At 37.8% G+C, this 17,933-nt stretch overlaps 1 protein-coding gene across 1 annotated transcript in view; it reads right to left on the bottom strand.

Annotated features, from left to right (window-relative positions):
* The window catches only part of Dnah11 (dynein axonemal heavy chain 11), a 274,358-nt gene that overhangs the window by 244,373 nt on the left and 12,052 nt on the right, over nucleotides 1–17,933 (bottom strand). Inside the window, exons 6-7 of the mRNA XM_042685047.1 lie at nucleotides 11,223–11,456; nucleotides 9,106–9,273 (exon numbers count right to left, since the gene is read on the bottom strand). Coding sequence (XP_042540981.1) covers nucleotides 9,106–9,273; nucleotides 11,223–11,456 — 402 coding nt within the window. The remainder of the gene's footprint in view (nucleotides 1–9,105; nucleotides 9,274–11,222; nucleotides 11,457–17,933) is intronic.

Here is a 17,933-nt window from a genome sequence, read left to right as displayed (position 1 = left end):
CTCTGGCCTGGTCACTGCAAGTCTTCATCTGGATTTCTGGTAACCACTCTCTACTCTCTCTGCCACTCATCTTGTCTGATTTATTCACCAAACTGCAGGCTACAGAATCTTCCAAAATTATAAGTTTTACATTACTCTCTTATTCACAATGCTTCCATTTAAAATCTCAATTCAGAATCCTTAATTTCTTGAGATAAATTCCAAAGGTCTTAGCATAATGCACAAGGCCTTGTGTGGGCTGACTCTTCTGATACTTCTCCAAAGTTCCCATACTCTAGGATTTTAACACACCCATCATCAATCTCCTCCCTCTTAACCAACTCCCCATTCGCTTTGTTTATATTTGTATTATTAGTCTCTTTTTTTCAACTCTGGGAAAAGACCCTTTGTAGATCTCTCTTAGCCATGTTCTTTTCAAATAGCTATAAGCATATTTAATAGTAACTGACTAGCTGTATTCTCTCTTGGATTTTAAGTCGATAAGCCTAATGGCCAGGCTTTTTTCCTCCATAATAATAATACTAATATTTCACAAGGTTCCTAGCTCACAGTTCTTCAATAAATATTTATTGGGTAATAAAAGGATGAGCTAATATTACTTGGGAATCATTATAAAAACATTTCCATATTCTGGAAAATGTAAAATTCTATTTATTAGCATCAAGGGAACCTATTGAAGGGCTTTAATTAGAGAAAAGCCTTGGTTTGACTTTGCACGTAAAATGCACTAGCAGATTCAAGGCAAAGGCAATAACCCAGGTCAGAAATGAGTCATAATTACATTTTCATAACCCATCTGAAAGAACTAGATGCTTGCTATGAAAAAAATGAGTGAGATTATGTATAACTACAAGATTTTGCACAAAGTAGGCAATTTCTTATGACATTTAATGACCCAAAGACAGTCAGGAGTAGGTTTGGGAATGGGTAAAGAATGGATTTGGCTATGAACACATTAATTTTTAGTGATCTATTAAATATCTCAGTGAAATGCTAAGTGGGTAGTTTTATATGCTATGTGGTCAGGATTTAGGAAAGTCTCTCATGGCTAAGAGTACCATACATGAAGTCTTGATCAAATTCAAGAGAGTTCTCTATTCTGTCCTTTCTGAGGCTCTTTTGTTGTGAATAGCTGTTAAAGTAAAGTCAAGTTCATTTTCTGCACTGATTAGCATACATGAGATTGTTTTCCCTTTGATGGCATGTTAAGAAAACTAAAAACACAGATTTCAAATTTCACATTCAAATCAAACATTGAGCCTCTCTTACCCTCCTAGGGAAAATCCTTTCTGGACATAGCATAAACTTCCTTTCATATGGTGGTAATGTATAGTCATAGAGACATAATCATAAACTATATGAGGAGTTCTTAAAGAAATTAAAAATAGAACTACTTACTATATACCAGTAATTCTTTCCACTACATAGTCTAAGGTGAAATCACTTAACAAAGATATATGTTTCCACGTGCACCACAGCATAGCTCACAACAGGTAAAACAATTTGAATGTTGATCAACAATCAAACTGACCAAGAGATACACATGTACATATGTGTGTGCTCACACATGACACACAAACAAAATGGAACATTGTTCCAATTTGAAAACAGACATGCTGCCATTTGCCACAATATAGGCAGATCTGAAAGACATTATGCCCAGGGAAATAAGCTAGGCATAGAAAGCAAAGTACTGCATGATCTAACCTATACATGCAACTAAAACAAAAAGACAAAAAAGAGAAAATAAAATGTTAGTTATGAGAGGAATGATTAAATATTGAATTTACCAGTTTATTTTCTAAATCTTTTGAAAATATTTTGTTTTTCTCTTTGATTCTGTTTGTGAGCTGTACTATATTCCCAACTTTGTTCCATTAGGATCTGATAAGATACAAGAAATTATTTCATTAAAAAATGTGTTGACGGGCTGGGAAGGTGGCTCAGTGGTAGAGTGCTTGCCTTGCATGCCTGAGGCCCTGGGTTTGATTCCTCAGCACCACATAAGCAAAAAGAAAAAAGCCAGAAGTGGTGCTGTGGCTCAAGTGGTAGAGTGCTAGCCTTGAGCTGAAGAGCTGAGGGACAGAGCCCAGGACCAGAGTTCAGGCACCACGACTGGACCCAAAAAAAATGTTTTGACTTGTTTTATGGCCCAAAATGTGTTCTATTTTGGATTAAGTTCCATGGGCTTCTAAAAACAATGTGTATTTTGAAATTGCTAGATAGAATATTCTGTAGATGTCTGTTATCAGTTTACTCCATGATGCAGCTTAGCTATGAAGTTTGATTTTTTTGGAGGGTGAGGAGGGTCTGGATGAACTATTGATTTGAGTAGGGCATTGAACTCAACCATTATTATTGTATCTGCACCTAGCTGTGCCTTTACGTCCAATTGTGTTTATGACACTGAAGATACAGAAGTTTGATGTATATATATTTACATGTTATATCTTCTTGATGGATTATTCCCTTAATACACAGTGACCTTCTTTATCTAATTCTTTTTTCTAATTGTCAGATAAGAAGATAGGTACTGCTCCTGTTTCAGCCTCCATTTGCTTAGTACATCATTTACTCAGTACATCACTCCGGTCCTTTCACTTTCAGTTCATTTGTGTCTGCCAGCGAGCTGATTTCTTGCAGATAACAAGCAATTGAATATTGCTATCTGGTAATTCCTGTAATTTTATTGGCTTTCCAGTTATTCAAATACTTTCTCTTTCTACCTTCATCCTAAGAGTATGCTAGTGCTGAGTTAAAAATGGTTCTTTGCTAATTTTCATTTGTTAACCTATTTTTGTGAAATTTATGTGCTCCTGAGAGATCACATTTTTTACTATCTTCTTTATCTGTATATAAGATTTCTTTCAAAGCTGGTTCAATATACACAAATCAATTAATATAATTCATCATATCAACAAGAGCAAGGATAAAAACCAAATGATTATCTCAATAGATGCAGAAAAAGCATTTGAGAAGATCCAACACCCCTTTATGATGAAAGCTCTGGAAAAACTAGGAATCCATGGAACATTCTTCAATATAATAAAGGCTGTGTATGACAAACCTACAGCCAGCATATTACTTAATGACGAAAAGTTAAAGCCATTTTGTCTAAATTCAGGAATGAGACAAGGATGTCCACTCTCTCCACTCCTTTTCAAATTAGTATTAGAATGCCTAGCTATAGCAATAAGATGCAAACATAAAGGTGATCCAAATAGGGAAAGAAGTAAAACTCTCCCTCTTTGCAGATGACATGATCTTGTACTTAAAGAACCCCATGGACTCCACTCCCAAGTTACTTGACCTGATCTAAAACTTTGGGAAAGTGGCAGGATATAAAATTAACCCTCAGAAATCAATGGCTTTTCTGTATGCCAAAATGAGAAAAGTGTGGCTGAAATTAGGAAAGCAACCCCTTTTTGTAATAGCTCCACAAAAAATAAAATACCTAGGAGTTAACTAAAGAGGTGAAGGATCTCTATGATGAAACTTTAAAAACCTGAAAAAGGAAATTAAAGCAGAACTAAGGAAGTGGAAAAACCTCCCATGCTCCTGGATTGGAAAGATTAACATCAAGAAATGGCAATACTGGCAAAGGCTATATACAAATTCAATGCAATATCTGTCAATATCCCAACCTCATTCTTCAATGAAATAGAAGAAGCAATCCAAAAATTCATATGGAACAATAAAAGACCCCAAATAGCAAAAACAATCCTTAAGAAAGAACAGTACTGGAGGAATGTCAATACCAAATTTCAAACTCTACTACAAAGCTATAGTAATAAAAACAGTTTGGTACTGGCACATGAACAGACCTGAGGACCAATGGAATAGGACTGAAGACCCAGAAATGAACCCACAGACCTATAGCCATCTAATCTTTGACAAGGGAGCTTAAAAAAATAGAATGGAAGAAAGCCAGCCTTTTCAGTAAATGGTGCTAGTAAAATTGGTTAAAGATCTGTATTTATTACCATGCACCAGAATCAACTCCAAATGGATCAAAGACCTTGAAATAAAAGCAGACACTTTGAAAACATTACAGGATAGAATAGGAGAATGTATAGGGCTCCTTAGCACAGGCGAAATTTTCTTAACAGAGACCCAGAAACACAACAAATCAAAGAAAGATTGGACAAATGGGATTGCATGAAATTGCAGAGCTTCTGCATGGCAAAGGACATAGCTAGCAAGATCAATAGAAAGCCCATGGATTGGGAAATCTTCACTAGCCATACAATGGACAAGGGTCTCATATCTAAAATATACCTGAAACTCAAAACATTAGATCCCCAACAACAAATCCTCAAAGAAACAACGTCCCAATAAATAAGTGGGCTAAAGACTAGAGAGAAACTTCTCTGAAGAGGAAGTAAGAATGGCCAATAGACACATGAAGAAATGCTCAACCTCTTTAGCCATAAAAGAAATGCAAATCAAAATAACATTGAAATTCCACCTCACCCCAGTTAGAATGGCTATAATCAAGAAATCTAATAACAACAGATGCTGGAAGGGATGTGGACAGAAGGGAACCTTACTGCATTGTTGGTGGGAATGTAAACTTGTTCAACCATTTTGTGAAGCAGTAGGGAGGTCCCTCAAAAGACTCCACATAGAGCTCCCCTATGACCCAGCAATCCCACTTTTGGGCATTTACCCAAATGATCACAAACAAGACCATACTAAAACTACCAGCACAACTATGTTTATTGCAGCATTATTTACCATAGCCAAGATATGGAACCAACCCAGATGGCCCTCAGTAGATGAATAGATCAAGAAAATGTGGCATATATACACAATGGAATTCTATGCCTCCATCAGAAAGAATGACATTGCCCCATTTGTTAGGAAATGGAAAGACTTGGAAAAAATTATATTAAGTGAAGTAAGCCAGGCCCAAAGGAACATAGGCCCATGGTTTCCCTTATTTGCAATAACTAGTATATGTCTGAGACAAGCAGAAAAGGTCAGATAAGTTGATGTTAGGCGAAATGAGCCCCAAGATAAGTATTCAAATGTTTTTTTGTTTCATGTGATTGTTTCTAACATATTTATAAGATGATTTCTTTGTTACTTTGTATGTCCCTCCCCACGATATAACCCCTGCTTTGACTGTATTTGATGTTGGTATAATTTGTGGAGGGGAAGGGAAAAAACAAATCCTTTAAATAGGGATACAGGCGGACCCATTGCAACAATAAGATGTACAAGTCGTTATGTTAAAAAATCAACTTTGGCGGGGGGAGGGGGGACGGAAATGGGAAGGGATAGGAAGGGGAAAAAAAAAAAGAAGAAGAAATCTTGCCCATGTAATTGTAACAATTAAAAAAAAAAAGAAGAAAGAAAAAGAAATCTAATAACACATGCTGGAGGGGATGTGGCCAAAAGGGAACCCTACTGCATTGTTGATGGGAGTGTAAACTTGTTCAACCACTTTGGAAAGTAGTATGGAGGTTCCTCAAAAGACTCCACATAGAGCTTCCCTATGCGCAGCAATCCTACTTTTGGGCATTTACCCAAACGATCACAAACAAGACCACACTAAAGCTACCAGCACAACTATGTTTATTGCAGCATTATTTACCATAGCTAAGATATGGAACCAACCCAGATGCCCCTCAGTAGATGAATGGATCAAAAAAATGGGGTACATATATATATATATATATATCTCAATGTGTGTGTATGTGTGTATATCTATCTATCTATCTATATATATAATGGAATTCTATGCTTCCATCCGAAAGAACAACAAGGAAAGGACAAGTAGTAAAGGTCAAAAGCTATGTACATATGACATGAACCCCAAGACAGGAATGCTGGCATAGTGGATATGACTTGCCTTATTTGAGCTCATCTTGGAAGGTGTTTATTTCTTTATCAACTTTTAAAAGAAGACTTCTAGATATAGTAATTTTGGTTATATTATTTTTATTCTCAGGTCTTGAGAAGTATTATCATTCCATGTTCTCCTGGCTTTTAGGTGTTAAGCAGTCCTACAGAATTTGTGGTCTTTGATTTTATATGTAATGTTGGTATTTGTCTCTTGTAGCTTTCAATATTCTTTATTTTGTAGTCTTAGCATTTTAACCATAATATAATATGGAGAAATTCTTTTTCTAGTCCTATCTATTTGAAGTCTAAATGCCTTTTTTGATTTGGAAGACAATCCATATAGCCCCTGAAGTTAGGGGGAAATTTTGCATTCAGTTTCTATGCCTGTGACTTAAAAACTCAGCATCTTCTACCTCATGAATTCTTAGGTATAGTCTCTTGATCATGTACTAGAGTTCTTGAAAGTACTGGTCATGCATGTTTTTTTCTTTATTGCTGAGTGCAAACTTTTTATCCTTATCAATTCCTCATAGTCTTTCTTCTGCTTGATTTAATCTACTGAAGATACTTTCCATTGTGTTATTTTTCATTTCCAATATTTCTTTTTTGCTGTTGTTGGTTTTCAGAATCTGAATCTCCTCACTGAATTTCTCACCAACTTGATTTTCTCATCCAGCTCTTCCTTCCTTCCTTACTGACTTCCTTACTTGATTTATCAAGCTGAATTTTCCTGGCCATCTGTCATTTTTTAAACTAGATTTTTGATCCATTCCTTTTTTTCCTTCATTCCTTTCTGGAGTTTGAATCCAGAGCCTTAAGCTTGCTATACAAGCACTCTACTACTTTGCTATAACCTAAAGCCCAACTTTAATTCTTTATCTGAGATTTAGTTATTGAGGAGTTGAGGGAGTCTACATTGCTTTAGATTGTCATATTTCCTGTGTTTTTATTCTGCAGTTTGTACATCTGTTGGAATGGAGATCATTTTTTTTGGGGGGGGGGGTTCCAGTCGTGGAACTGAACTCTGGACCTGGGCACTGTCCCTCAGCTCTTCAGCTCAAGGCTAGCGCTCTACCACTGAGCCACCTTCCCAGCCCTGGAGATCTCTTTATTAATGAAGCTCTTTTTAGTAGGCAGCCTTCCCTTTGAGTTACAGGCCTGGTCATGCAGGCCTTGTAACTCAAGCACTTTTAATGTTGGGCAGTAGACTGAGAATTCAAGGCCACCATGGACTACATAGTGAGTTGGAGGCCAATCTGAACTAAAAAGTGATACCTTAAAATGGAGGGAGGCCAGAAGGAGGAACAGAATAAGTGGGAACTGCCTACATTAAGCAAAAGGAAAGAAATGTGAACATCACCTGATATGGAAGAAAAAAACTTGTATTGTCAAAGCTCATAGAATTCATGAACTGTATTGACCATGATAATGACAATTTGCCTTGTGAAGGTTAAAATGTGTTTATGACTTTAACTAAGTATCACTATTCCACGATACTGTGAAATATGTGAAATTTATGTAATCACCTAATCTCAATTAAAGAAAAAAGTGAGAAAAGGGATGGGTAAGGAGCAATGGGTGACAATGTTGTCAGACACTTTGTATCATATACTGTTTTGTAGAATGAGAACTTCTTTGCACAACTTCTTTGTACCTTATCTGATAACACCAAAAATAGGTATTTTAGATCCTAGTAAGATATCACACTAAGTATCTGTCTTAGCATTCTACTAAAAATGAGGACAGAAATACCTGGTTTTCTCCATCCCAGACATAGATCCTGGGGCAAGTTTCACACAGTAAAAAGAATGCAAGGTTTGGGTTGAGAGCTCTAGATTTGAACCAGCTGGAAACTATAATCTCAGGTAATATACTTGTCCTCTGCCTAAGTGGCCACTCTCAGGTTTACTGTGACAACTTTGTGGAAACATACGTGGAGGTTCTGGCACAATGCCTGACATTCGGGAATATGAAAGGTGATCTGATTAGGGCTTATGAAGCCAAGGAACTGCCTTCAAGAAGGATAACTTCTCCACTTGATGAAATAGTTTCTCAGATAACTAAGCAAGTAGCACCACCGAAAACCAGCAAAACAAAGCTACTGAGTCTAATATCGCCTAACTAACTTTGAAACATTGAAGAAGTCTCTCCTTTGACTATTTACATCTCAAATGGTCCCTCCTTGGGGAAGAGACAATACCTGAGGGAACCTTTCCATTCAATGTAAATAACTGAGAAAGTCAAGCACACTCTTCAGGAAACATTTGAGAAAATCCTCAGCTTCTGCACATGGGCACCACAATAGCCGACAGACCTTTCACCACACCAAGAAAGGTCAAAAACCGTATCTCATAAAGAAATGACCAGCAGTCATTTAATTTACTGGCATATATTTAAACTATTTCAATATCAAAGTGTAGGAAGGCTGACTACGCCATTCATGTGTTGTGGAGGCAGAGTGTAGGAACTGCGGACTCATGAATGAGGGTATATGCAAGGAAGGAGAAAGGCAAAGGGAGGTGTGTATATACACATGCATGCACATATACATAACTGATTTCATTAGAAATCAACATAATATAAACAATTTTAAAAAGTGCCAGCGTGAGCAGCTTATTAAGCAAAAACATTTTGAGGCATTAATGATATCCAACCACTTCACCTAAAAAAAAGTTAAGTCTTCAATATAAGTATACAAGTTGAGTAAACTTTTGATTCGTTCATGTATTAATTTTAAGGTATTGACAGAGGAACTTCTATATTCTATTTGTGTGTGTGCATGCACACATACACCATTACTGGAGCTCAAATGCAACTCAAGCTCTCACTCAATGAACTACGCATTGGCTTCCATGTATTGAATGCCTTCCATTGCCATACCTTGTACAAGTTTCTGGGGACTGGTTCAGAATATCTGCCGAGTATCTCTTGCTTTTCCACAGGGAGGGTACGTGCCAACCAACATCCTCCTCCCATTAACCGTGCTTCCCCAAAGGTACTAACATTCTAAGGAATCAATTTTGCTCACCACATCCTTATAAAGCTAACACACTAGCTTGTACATTTCAAAGATGGTTGCCTGGCCAAATATGAACATAATGCTGAATAAAGTCATATTCCATATAAAACATTCCTTACTTTCTGTCTTTGTCTTTCATTCTGCTTTTCTGGTTTTCTGTCTGTCTATCTGCATTTCCTTCCTTCCTTCCTTTCGGCTAGCTCCTACGACATGAAAAGTCAGAGGTACAACATTACCGTGTTCTCGAAGTCACATAGGTCATAAATGCTCTGCTTTAAAACTTTACAGAATTCCATAAGTTCTTCACTCATCTTCCAGATTTCCTCATTTAAAATTGTTCCCTTGGCACCACCAAATTCCAGTCGCTCCAGCTTCTCAAACTCCAATATGGTGACAAATATATCCTTTGTAAAATATACAAAAAATGGTAAAAATATACCTTTGTATTATCATGAGCAGGAAGACTTAAAAGAACATTTTTAAACATTCAAAATCAGTCAGTAGGTTCTTCCATTTTTAAACGTTCAAAATCAGTCAGTAGGTTCTTCCATGACAGAGAATAAAAGACCATTAACTGAACACAGTAATTGCTCATTTTTAAGTTCACACTCTCATTTTCAAATGTACTGAAAAGAAGTATTTCACTGTCTAGGCCAAATTTACTATAGACACGACTCCTCTAATGGTATATGCAAAAGTTGTATTTTCAGCTACCTATGCTTTCTTTGAGTTGGATCAATGTCCTCATCTAAAAGGAACTGGAAAGTTGTCAAGAAAGAGATGCAATAATTGCCCTTGGCATTGCCCATTCAGCATTCCAGCTGAATAAGTGACAATGAGAAAATAAATCTTGAAGTGGAATTCAACAAATCAGTAATAAAACCCAAAATTGTTAAGGAGCTTTGCAAAGAAGGCAGTGTTATTAGTTAAAAACCACACAGAGACACACACACAAGCATATGTGCTTATTCATTCAATTTTCAGTTTTAGGTATTTTTAAAAATTACCCAAAACATGTATTTCCAGACCCTTTCATCTTATAGTGTTAAGAAATGTTATGTACCAGTCCTGGGCCTTGAACTCAGGGCCTAAATGCTGTCCCTGAGGGTTTTGTTTTTGTTGTTTTTTTGTTGTTGTTGTTGTTTTGCTCAAGGCTAACACTCTAACACTCGAGCCCTATCTCTATTTCCAGCTTTTTTTTAGGTGCTTAATTGGAGATAGGAGTCTCAAAGACTTTTCTTCCTGGGTTGACTATGAACCATGATCCTCAGATCTCGACCTCCTGAATAGCTAGGATTACAGGTGTAGGCCACCAGTGCTTGGCATGTAAGTAGTATTAATATTTTGTTGAACATATTTTTATATTATACTACTTATGTACTATATGTATATATGTTTATTTATATGCTAAAAGATAGTTGGAAAGCCAGTCATGATGGCACATACCTATAATATCAGTACTTGATAAGCATGGCAACATTGGGCAACATTGCAATATTCTTTCTCAAACAAAAAAAAATTGTGTGCTATTTAGAAAGTATCATGTAGGTTTTCAGGTATGTACAGGTATGTGGGTTTTCTAAGATGTTCATATATTTCCTCTTAAATATTTAAGGAAAAAAAATCATAGCTTTCTAATATATGTAAACCATGACTCACTACTAGAAACCTACTTGAATTCAGTGTAATGTTCGGATCAAAAATGAATTTAAAACAAAGCCAAGTAAAAGCTTTTAAAAACAGTTTTCTGGGCTGGGAAGGTGGCTCAGTGGTAGAGCGCTTGCCTTGCATGCATGAGGCCCTGGGTTCAATTCCTCAGTACCACATAAGCAAAAATAAAAAAGCTAGAAGTGGCGCTGTAGCTCAAGTGGTAGAGCACTAGCCTTGAGCTGAAGAGCTGAGGGACAGTGGCCAGGCCCAGAGTTCAGGCCCCTCGACCAGACCAAAAAAAAAAAAAACAGTTTTCTATCTTTGTAGCACTGGTTATGAGTTCCTAATAAGATCACTAAGAATGAGACCTCCCTCCCTCACATGGAGTTCACTTTTCCATAGTCATGCAAAAAGCTACTGGCTTGTGTGTTCCAGTACTGGGGCTTGAACTCAGGACTTTGGAATCTTGCTTGGCTTTTCTATTCGAGTACTCTATCACTTGAACCACTCTTCCACTTCTAGCTTTTTGTGGCTAATTAGAGATGACAGACTCTCAGATTTATTCCTAGGCTAGCTTTGAACTGCCATCCTCAGATCTCAGTCTCCTGAGTAGCTAGAATTACAGGAATGAGCCAGTGGTACCCGTTTTATCTACAGTCTTTTTGGTCCCCACCCACAAAAACAAAAATCAATCAATCAATACCTCTATTTTTATTAAGCGGTCAAGAAACTTGTCAAATCTGCAGAACACCAGAGAAGACTGAAAATCCCAAGGTCTCAGTTCTGTATTTCCCATGAAATTGCTTGCCAATAATTTTTTATATTTAAAAAAAGAATTTTTGAAAGTCTTTAAGATGTTAATGGCCACCTGCACCTTTTCCAGTGAGTCTTCGATTTCTCCCTTTAAAAGGTCCTCTGGTGACAGGTAAGCCACTGCCTAGGAGACAATAAAAAGAAATGACAATCCAAATGACAATCCAATTTATATTTAATAGTTTCAGACTGGAGCTATGCATTTCAATAATCATTGTAATGGACAATATCTAGAATTGGGCCAGTAATGTTGTAAGATAGAAAGCAAAATTTCTAGAAACTCAGGCAGATAGAATTTAATGGTGTCTCTTTATATACGTTAGAATAATATACAACAGTTTTGACTTTTTCTGGATTTATGTATTCTGGACTGTTTCTGGATTTATGTTTTCTAGCAATGACTAAATTTTTGCTATACCTCATACATTTGACAACTGTGGGATCTGAATCCACATGGGTATTCTTGCCAGCAAATATTCTGTATTCACTTTTTCATATAAAGAAATACACATGCTATAGAGGAATAATCTATCAAAATGTGACTTTTCAGAACATGGCCAATTACCTAGTAGTAGGGGATCACTTACAAAAGTGAGAAAGAACTGATTAGGTTGGTATACCACTGGAAATTCTTTAGGGATAGCAAAATTCTCCTCTTCAGGCTTAAGCATCATTGTAGGATATATAGCCAGCTGAATGATGCCACATGAACATGTTTTGAAAGAGGGAAAGAAAAGGAGAGGATAAAAAAGACAGAGCTAGAAGGCCCATGGACCTGTGGCTCACAGGACCACTATCTAGGTCCCTCCTCCATGGTGGGACCATTCTATTTGTTATTCAGAATCCCCAAGAACCTTACAGAGCCACATATTCTAAAGGTTCTTTGGTATGCTACATTTTTAATGCATCTTAATTTCATTATTTCCCACTCAATCTGGAAAGAAAAGTAATCTTTCACAAAAGCTGATGACATTCTACACAGAATTCCCCATAATCCCACTGCAGTTTTTATTGTAGAGCGGTTTATACTTTGGTACGGTATATTGGTATAGTATATTCTGTATACACACACACACACACATCCGCGTACACACACGGACTATTCTCTGACATGTAGGAAACTAAAATCTGTGTAGATAACTCAACTGCCTTTCCTGTTACCTAGTTACCTAAAGTGACACCACTGGGACAAGTCATCCCTTAATTCCCCCTGTACCTATTGGCTGGCCCTCACACAGCTTAGACCATCACTGCCAATTAACTCCATGTTCATACAGTCCACTGTTAGCAAGACCCCCGAAGACAAAGTGATGACACTCAATATCTTAAATGACAAACCCCCAAGCCTATCTCCTTGCACTAAGCAACAGAAGATGTGAAAGAATATCACCGGAGTCAAGAGACATGGCCATAATTAAGCCAGGTGTCACTAATTGCTTTTGTGATATTAGATAAGTTGTCACAGAGGATCTATTTCCTTTATCTGTAAAATGAAGAAATAGAATTAGGAGAAGCTCATGATGTCTTTTAGATCCTAAGCGTTGAATTCCTTTTTCATGATCTCCCACATACCCTTGCAGCACACCCAACCACACTAGCTCTGTTACCTTATAGCTAATGGTATCAGCATGAACAAACAAAAAGCCACTGGATTTAGAATGAACTGGTCCCACTTAAAAGATCTTAGAAACACAAACACAGTCAAGCTTTCATGTCTACTTACTGATTCTTGTGTGTGTATATGCCTGTACTGGGGCTTGAACTTAGGGTGCTGTCCTTTAGCTTTTTCACTAAAGGCTGGCTCTCTATACTGCTTGAGCAACAGCTACATTTCTGGCTTTTTGGTGATTATTGGGAGATAAGATTCTCATGGACTTTCTTGCCAGGTTAGCTTCAAACTGTGATCCTCAGGTCTCATACTTCTGAGTAGCGAGGATTATATGAGTGGGTTACCTGTATCTGGCTTATCTATTAGTTCTGTATGCATGAATCCAATGATTCATTGATTAAACACATTTAAAAATTTTGTACCTTAGCCGGGCACTGGTGGCTCATGCCTGTAATCCTAAGTACTCAGGAGGCTGAGATCTGAGGATCACAGTTCAAAGCCAGCCCAGGCAGGAAAGTTCGGGAGACTCTTATCTCCAATAAAACCACTAGAAAACTGGAAGTGGCACTGTGGCTCAAGCAGTAGAGCACTCGCCTTGAGCTTAAGTGAGCAGGGACAGCACCCAAGCCCAGAGTTCAAGCCCCACACTGACAAAAAAAAAATTGTACCTTTACTTAACATATAGATATTTTGTTGTAATTTTCTCAGCAATTCACTACAGCAACTACTTATGGTATTTTTACATTGAACTAGGTACTATGAAGCAATATAGCAATGCGTTAAAATACGTAGAATGGGCTGGGATCTGGTGACTCACACTTGTAATCTTAGCTACTCAGGAGGCTGAGATCTAAGGATGGAGATTTGAAGCCAGCTTGGGTAGGGAAGTCCATGACATTCTTATCTCCAATTAACCTCCAAAACCTGGAAGTGGAGCTGTGGCTCAAGTGATAGAGCATCACCCTGGCATGAAAAAGCTAAGGAAGAATGCCCTAGTCCTGTGTTCAAGTTTCAGAAACAGTACAAAAATAAACAGGATAATATTCATAGATTTTTATGAACAAAATTAACTGTTTCATACAAGGAATTTGACTATCTGTGGAGCCTGGTCACTATGAGCGGTCGGTCCTGCAGCCCACCAACCCTTAGATACTAGGGTACAACTCTACAGCTAATCAACTTATTAATAAACCAATTAATTGTCAGCCAATTTATCAATGATGTTATGCTACTTGGATACTTAGCTCCTTTTCTATTTTATGTTTTGTGGATTCTTATTTTTACTCAATTCTGACACATTCTGCAAACTTTACTGCTTAGACTTTACTTCTTTCTTACCAGGGATCTGGAGGGGACAATTTCTATAACAGAGATACTAAAAGCATAGAACAGAGAGGATGGCAGGCTTTACAGGACAATGTTGCACAGTGACCAGGATGTGGAGTCAAGGCAGGACATTAAGAAAAGACCCATTACCTACCTTTGTGTCATCATGTCAAGTGACCAGACATTTCTTATATGGCTGGTCTAAATGGCAATAATAATGGCCACTACAGCAACTAAAGAGAAACACATTTATTCCCATTGAACTAACTGGTTCCTCATGACTAAATACCCAGTCATAGGGCCAGGCACGCTATGAGTAAAGCAGATCAGGAATAACACAAACACTGAACATTGTGGTCACATGGACACACCTGATACATCTGAAGGTGTACTTACAGCCCTAGCAACCATGTGGGCAGCACCTGGTCCATCTAAAGGTGCACCCGTAACCCCCATCACCTGGGCAGCAGGTGATGTGGCAACTATGTTTGACTCTCCAGGGGAGGCCGGAATGCTGGAATTTAAATGAAATCTCTCCAATTTCAGCATCACTGCTAATTTTCTAAACAAAATATTACTGTGCAAATTAAAAACACTGAATGGATCTGTAGATCAAATGGAATTGATAAAATGTCAGCTTGTGGCCTTTAATATGTAACATAGATTTATGAACTCCAGTATATAGCAGGTCAAACAATGCTTAATTTTCATTAAAACAGGCCAAATAAATTCATGAAAACAAAGCACGGGAAGATCAAAGAAACAGTTATGAAATGTATATAAAATGTGTGATCATGCCAGTGCCAGGCCAGCTTGGGCCACAGATGAGACTCTGCCTTAAAAAACAAACCATAACAAACCAAACAGAAACAGAATTCTGTTATCACTATTACCCAATCAATGAAGGAGCTCGAGTCTCTAAAATGTGATAATGTTCAAAACAAGCAGATAATAATGAAACTTTTTATAGAAATACAATTGACATGTTTTAGAAAAAAATCGTAAATTTAAAAAATCACCCAGAGCCATGAAAATGTTATAACCTTTGATCAACATCAGAAATAACCCAATTATCCAAATTTGTATCACTTTTCTATATGCAATTTATAAGAGAGAAGACTAGGGGAAAAAAAACTAAATATCCCATAATGACAAAACTCCTTTTAAGAAGCTAACAAAAATGTAGGTATGGTAAAGTAAATCAGGACACCAAAGTTTTAGGAGAAGCTAAAAAACAATGCTGAGATATGGAACTTCAGGCATATTTCCATTGCTACAAATGTTATACAATGGTAATATTTTATAAGTATCATTAGCATAACACATATATCATAATTAGAATAAACACATCATAAATATGGAGTGCAGTATAATGAGCAAGAACTTAAATCATTAGTTAGGTAATCATGGAAAAGTTACTTCGTTCTCTCAGGGCTTCAGTCTAATTATTAACTGGAGCTACTAATAGTGTCTATATTGAAATTGTGCTATGAGGGTTTACTTGTATTTACTATATTGTTGAATTTTTTTGTAGCCCAGCCTAGCTTCCAAATGAAGCTCTTTCTGCTTCTGTCTCCCAAGTAGTAAGGATTACAGGTATGTACACCATGTCCAGTGCTATACGGATCTAATATATTTTGTAAAGGGCTTCAAAAAGTTCCCTGCAAAATAATAAGCAGTAGGCAGTGTTATATTAAACACAGTCAACAAACATGTGAGAATGGGGACTTAACTCTTTAAGGAATCCAGATATGAAAGAGTGTGTGTTGGTCCTTGGACTTGATCTCAGGGCCTGGGTGATGTCCTTAAGTTTCTTTTGCTTCGCTTCCAGGTTTTTGATCGTTTATTAGAGATACATCTCTCAGACTATCCTTCTGGGGCTAGCTTTCAACCATGATCTTCAGATCTCAGCCTCCTGAGTAGCTAGGATTACAGGCATACACCATAAGGTGCCTGGCTCTCATTGCTAAGTTTTGATTCCTAATGTGTGAGGGCAGATGTACTACAAAGTCCAAGATGTGCTACTTTGGAAAAAATCAAGAAAATCAGGTCAATGAGACCTTTGGACAAAAGTCAAAGAGCTTGGTAGACTCTGGCTGTTGACATAGAAATAGGAGCCAGGATACTATGTTTACAGGTGTAAAGGTAACCAGGACTTCTTTCAAGTCACCCATACCAAGGGAAGGCCGCTAATGGAGCTTTGCAGTAGAATGGTTTCGATACAACGAGAACAGGTTTGGAGGAAGTGATAGTTGTATTTGTTGGCCCTGCAACAGGGACTCTACTAGTCTCCTGTGGTGATTTACACCTCTGAGGCCTAAGGTATTTGTTCAACAACACAGAAAAACTGAATTTGACACTAAAAGAACAGAAACAGAGGAGATGACAATAAATTATGACAAGGAACTGACCTGTTGCACATCCTGTTGATGGCTGCACTTAGCTGCGAAGCCAATAGCTTGGCAAGAGAAGAGAAAGGAATTGACTTTTACTAAACTTCTGTTGAATGTGGGGTGCCACAGTGAGCATTTCCTGTTATCTCTTCTGATCCTCACATCTCTTCTGATCCTCACAATGGCCCCTAACTAGATATTATTCCCATTGACAAGTTCAAACTGAGGCTCAGGGGAATAATTTAAGTTCCCTTAAGTGGTTCAATCAGGATTATGGCTGGTCTGAGTCCAGAGATTTTATACATTCACTTCACTCTTCAGAAGCAGAGGTGGGGAAGGGGAAGAGGGCAACAAAGGGAAATGGGTGGGGACAGAGGAAAAGGGGGAGAGACAGACAAGTGGGGAGCGACGGAGAACAAACAAAACTCCAAAACTAAATTCACTTGCTGTCTCCGGAAGTTCTAAACTCCAATTCTGCAGCTCTCCTCTGGTCTGGCTTTCCCTCCTAGCAGAGAAACTGAGCAGATATCACCTTTCAAATCTCAATTTAATTCATCTAATATTGAAATTGTGTTGTGCCCAAAGCAGTATGTTGAAGGCCTAAGCCCCCAAATGAGGCTATCTGGATACAGGGTGATTAAAAGGTAGAGTTAAGGTTACATGATATTAAAAGAGCAGGGCCATTATCCAATAGGACTGTGTCTTTATAATAGGGAAAGACTGCCCAGTGAGGACAACATAAGGAGGTGGCCAACTGCCTGTAAGACAGGAAGACAGCCCTCAACTAAGTAAGCCCCTGCTCTTGCTCTGATGCAAACTTCAAGCTCCAGAAACTGTGGGAAAATGAATTGGTGTTTAAGGTATTTAGTTATAACATACCTAATAGACTAAGACACACGCTAAGAATCCCTAAACCCTGTACAGGTGTCATAATCCTAGATATTCAGGAGGCTGAGATCTGAGAATTACAGTTCAAAGTCAGCTCAGGCATGAAAGTCTATGAGAATATCATCTCAATTAACCACCAAAAAGCCAAAAGTGGAGCTATAGATCAAGTGGTAGCACACCAGCCTCAAGTGAAAAGGCTAAGGGACAGTGTCAAAGCCCTGAGTTCAAGTCTCAGTACTTACACAAACTTAATTAAATAAAAGCCCTAGACTAGATGGAATCCAAATATCTTTCAGCTCTGGGATGTCATTGTGGACCCAGAAAAGATGACGTGTGGATGGAGGTAGTCTAGGGTTTTTTTGTTTTTATGCCACTCTTGGGGCTT

Source organism: Dipodomys spectabilis, unplaced genomic scaffold (genome assembly GCF_019054845.1).
Source record: "Dipodomys spectabilis isolate Male_0828 unplaced genomic scaffold, ASM1905484v1 ptg000092l, whole genome shotgun sequence".
NCBI lineage: Eukaryota > Metazoa > Chordata > Mammalia > Rodentia > Heteromyidae > Dipodomys > Dipodomys spectabilis.
The sequence above is the reverse complement of the archived record's forward strand: the minus strand, read 5'-3'. Positions and strand labels throughout refer to the sequence as shown.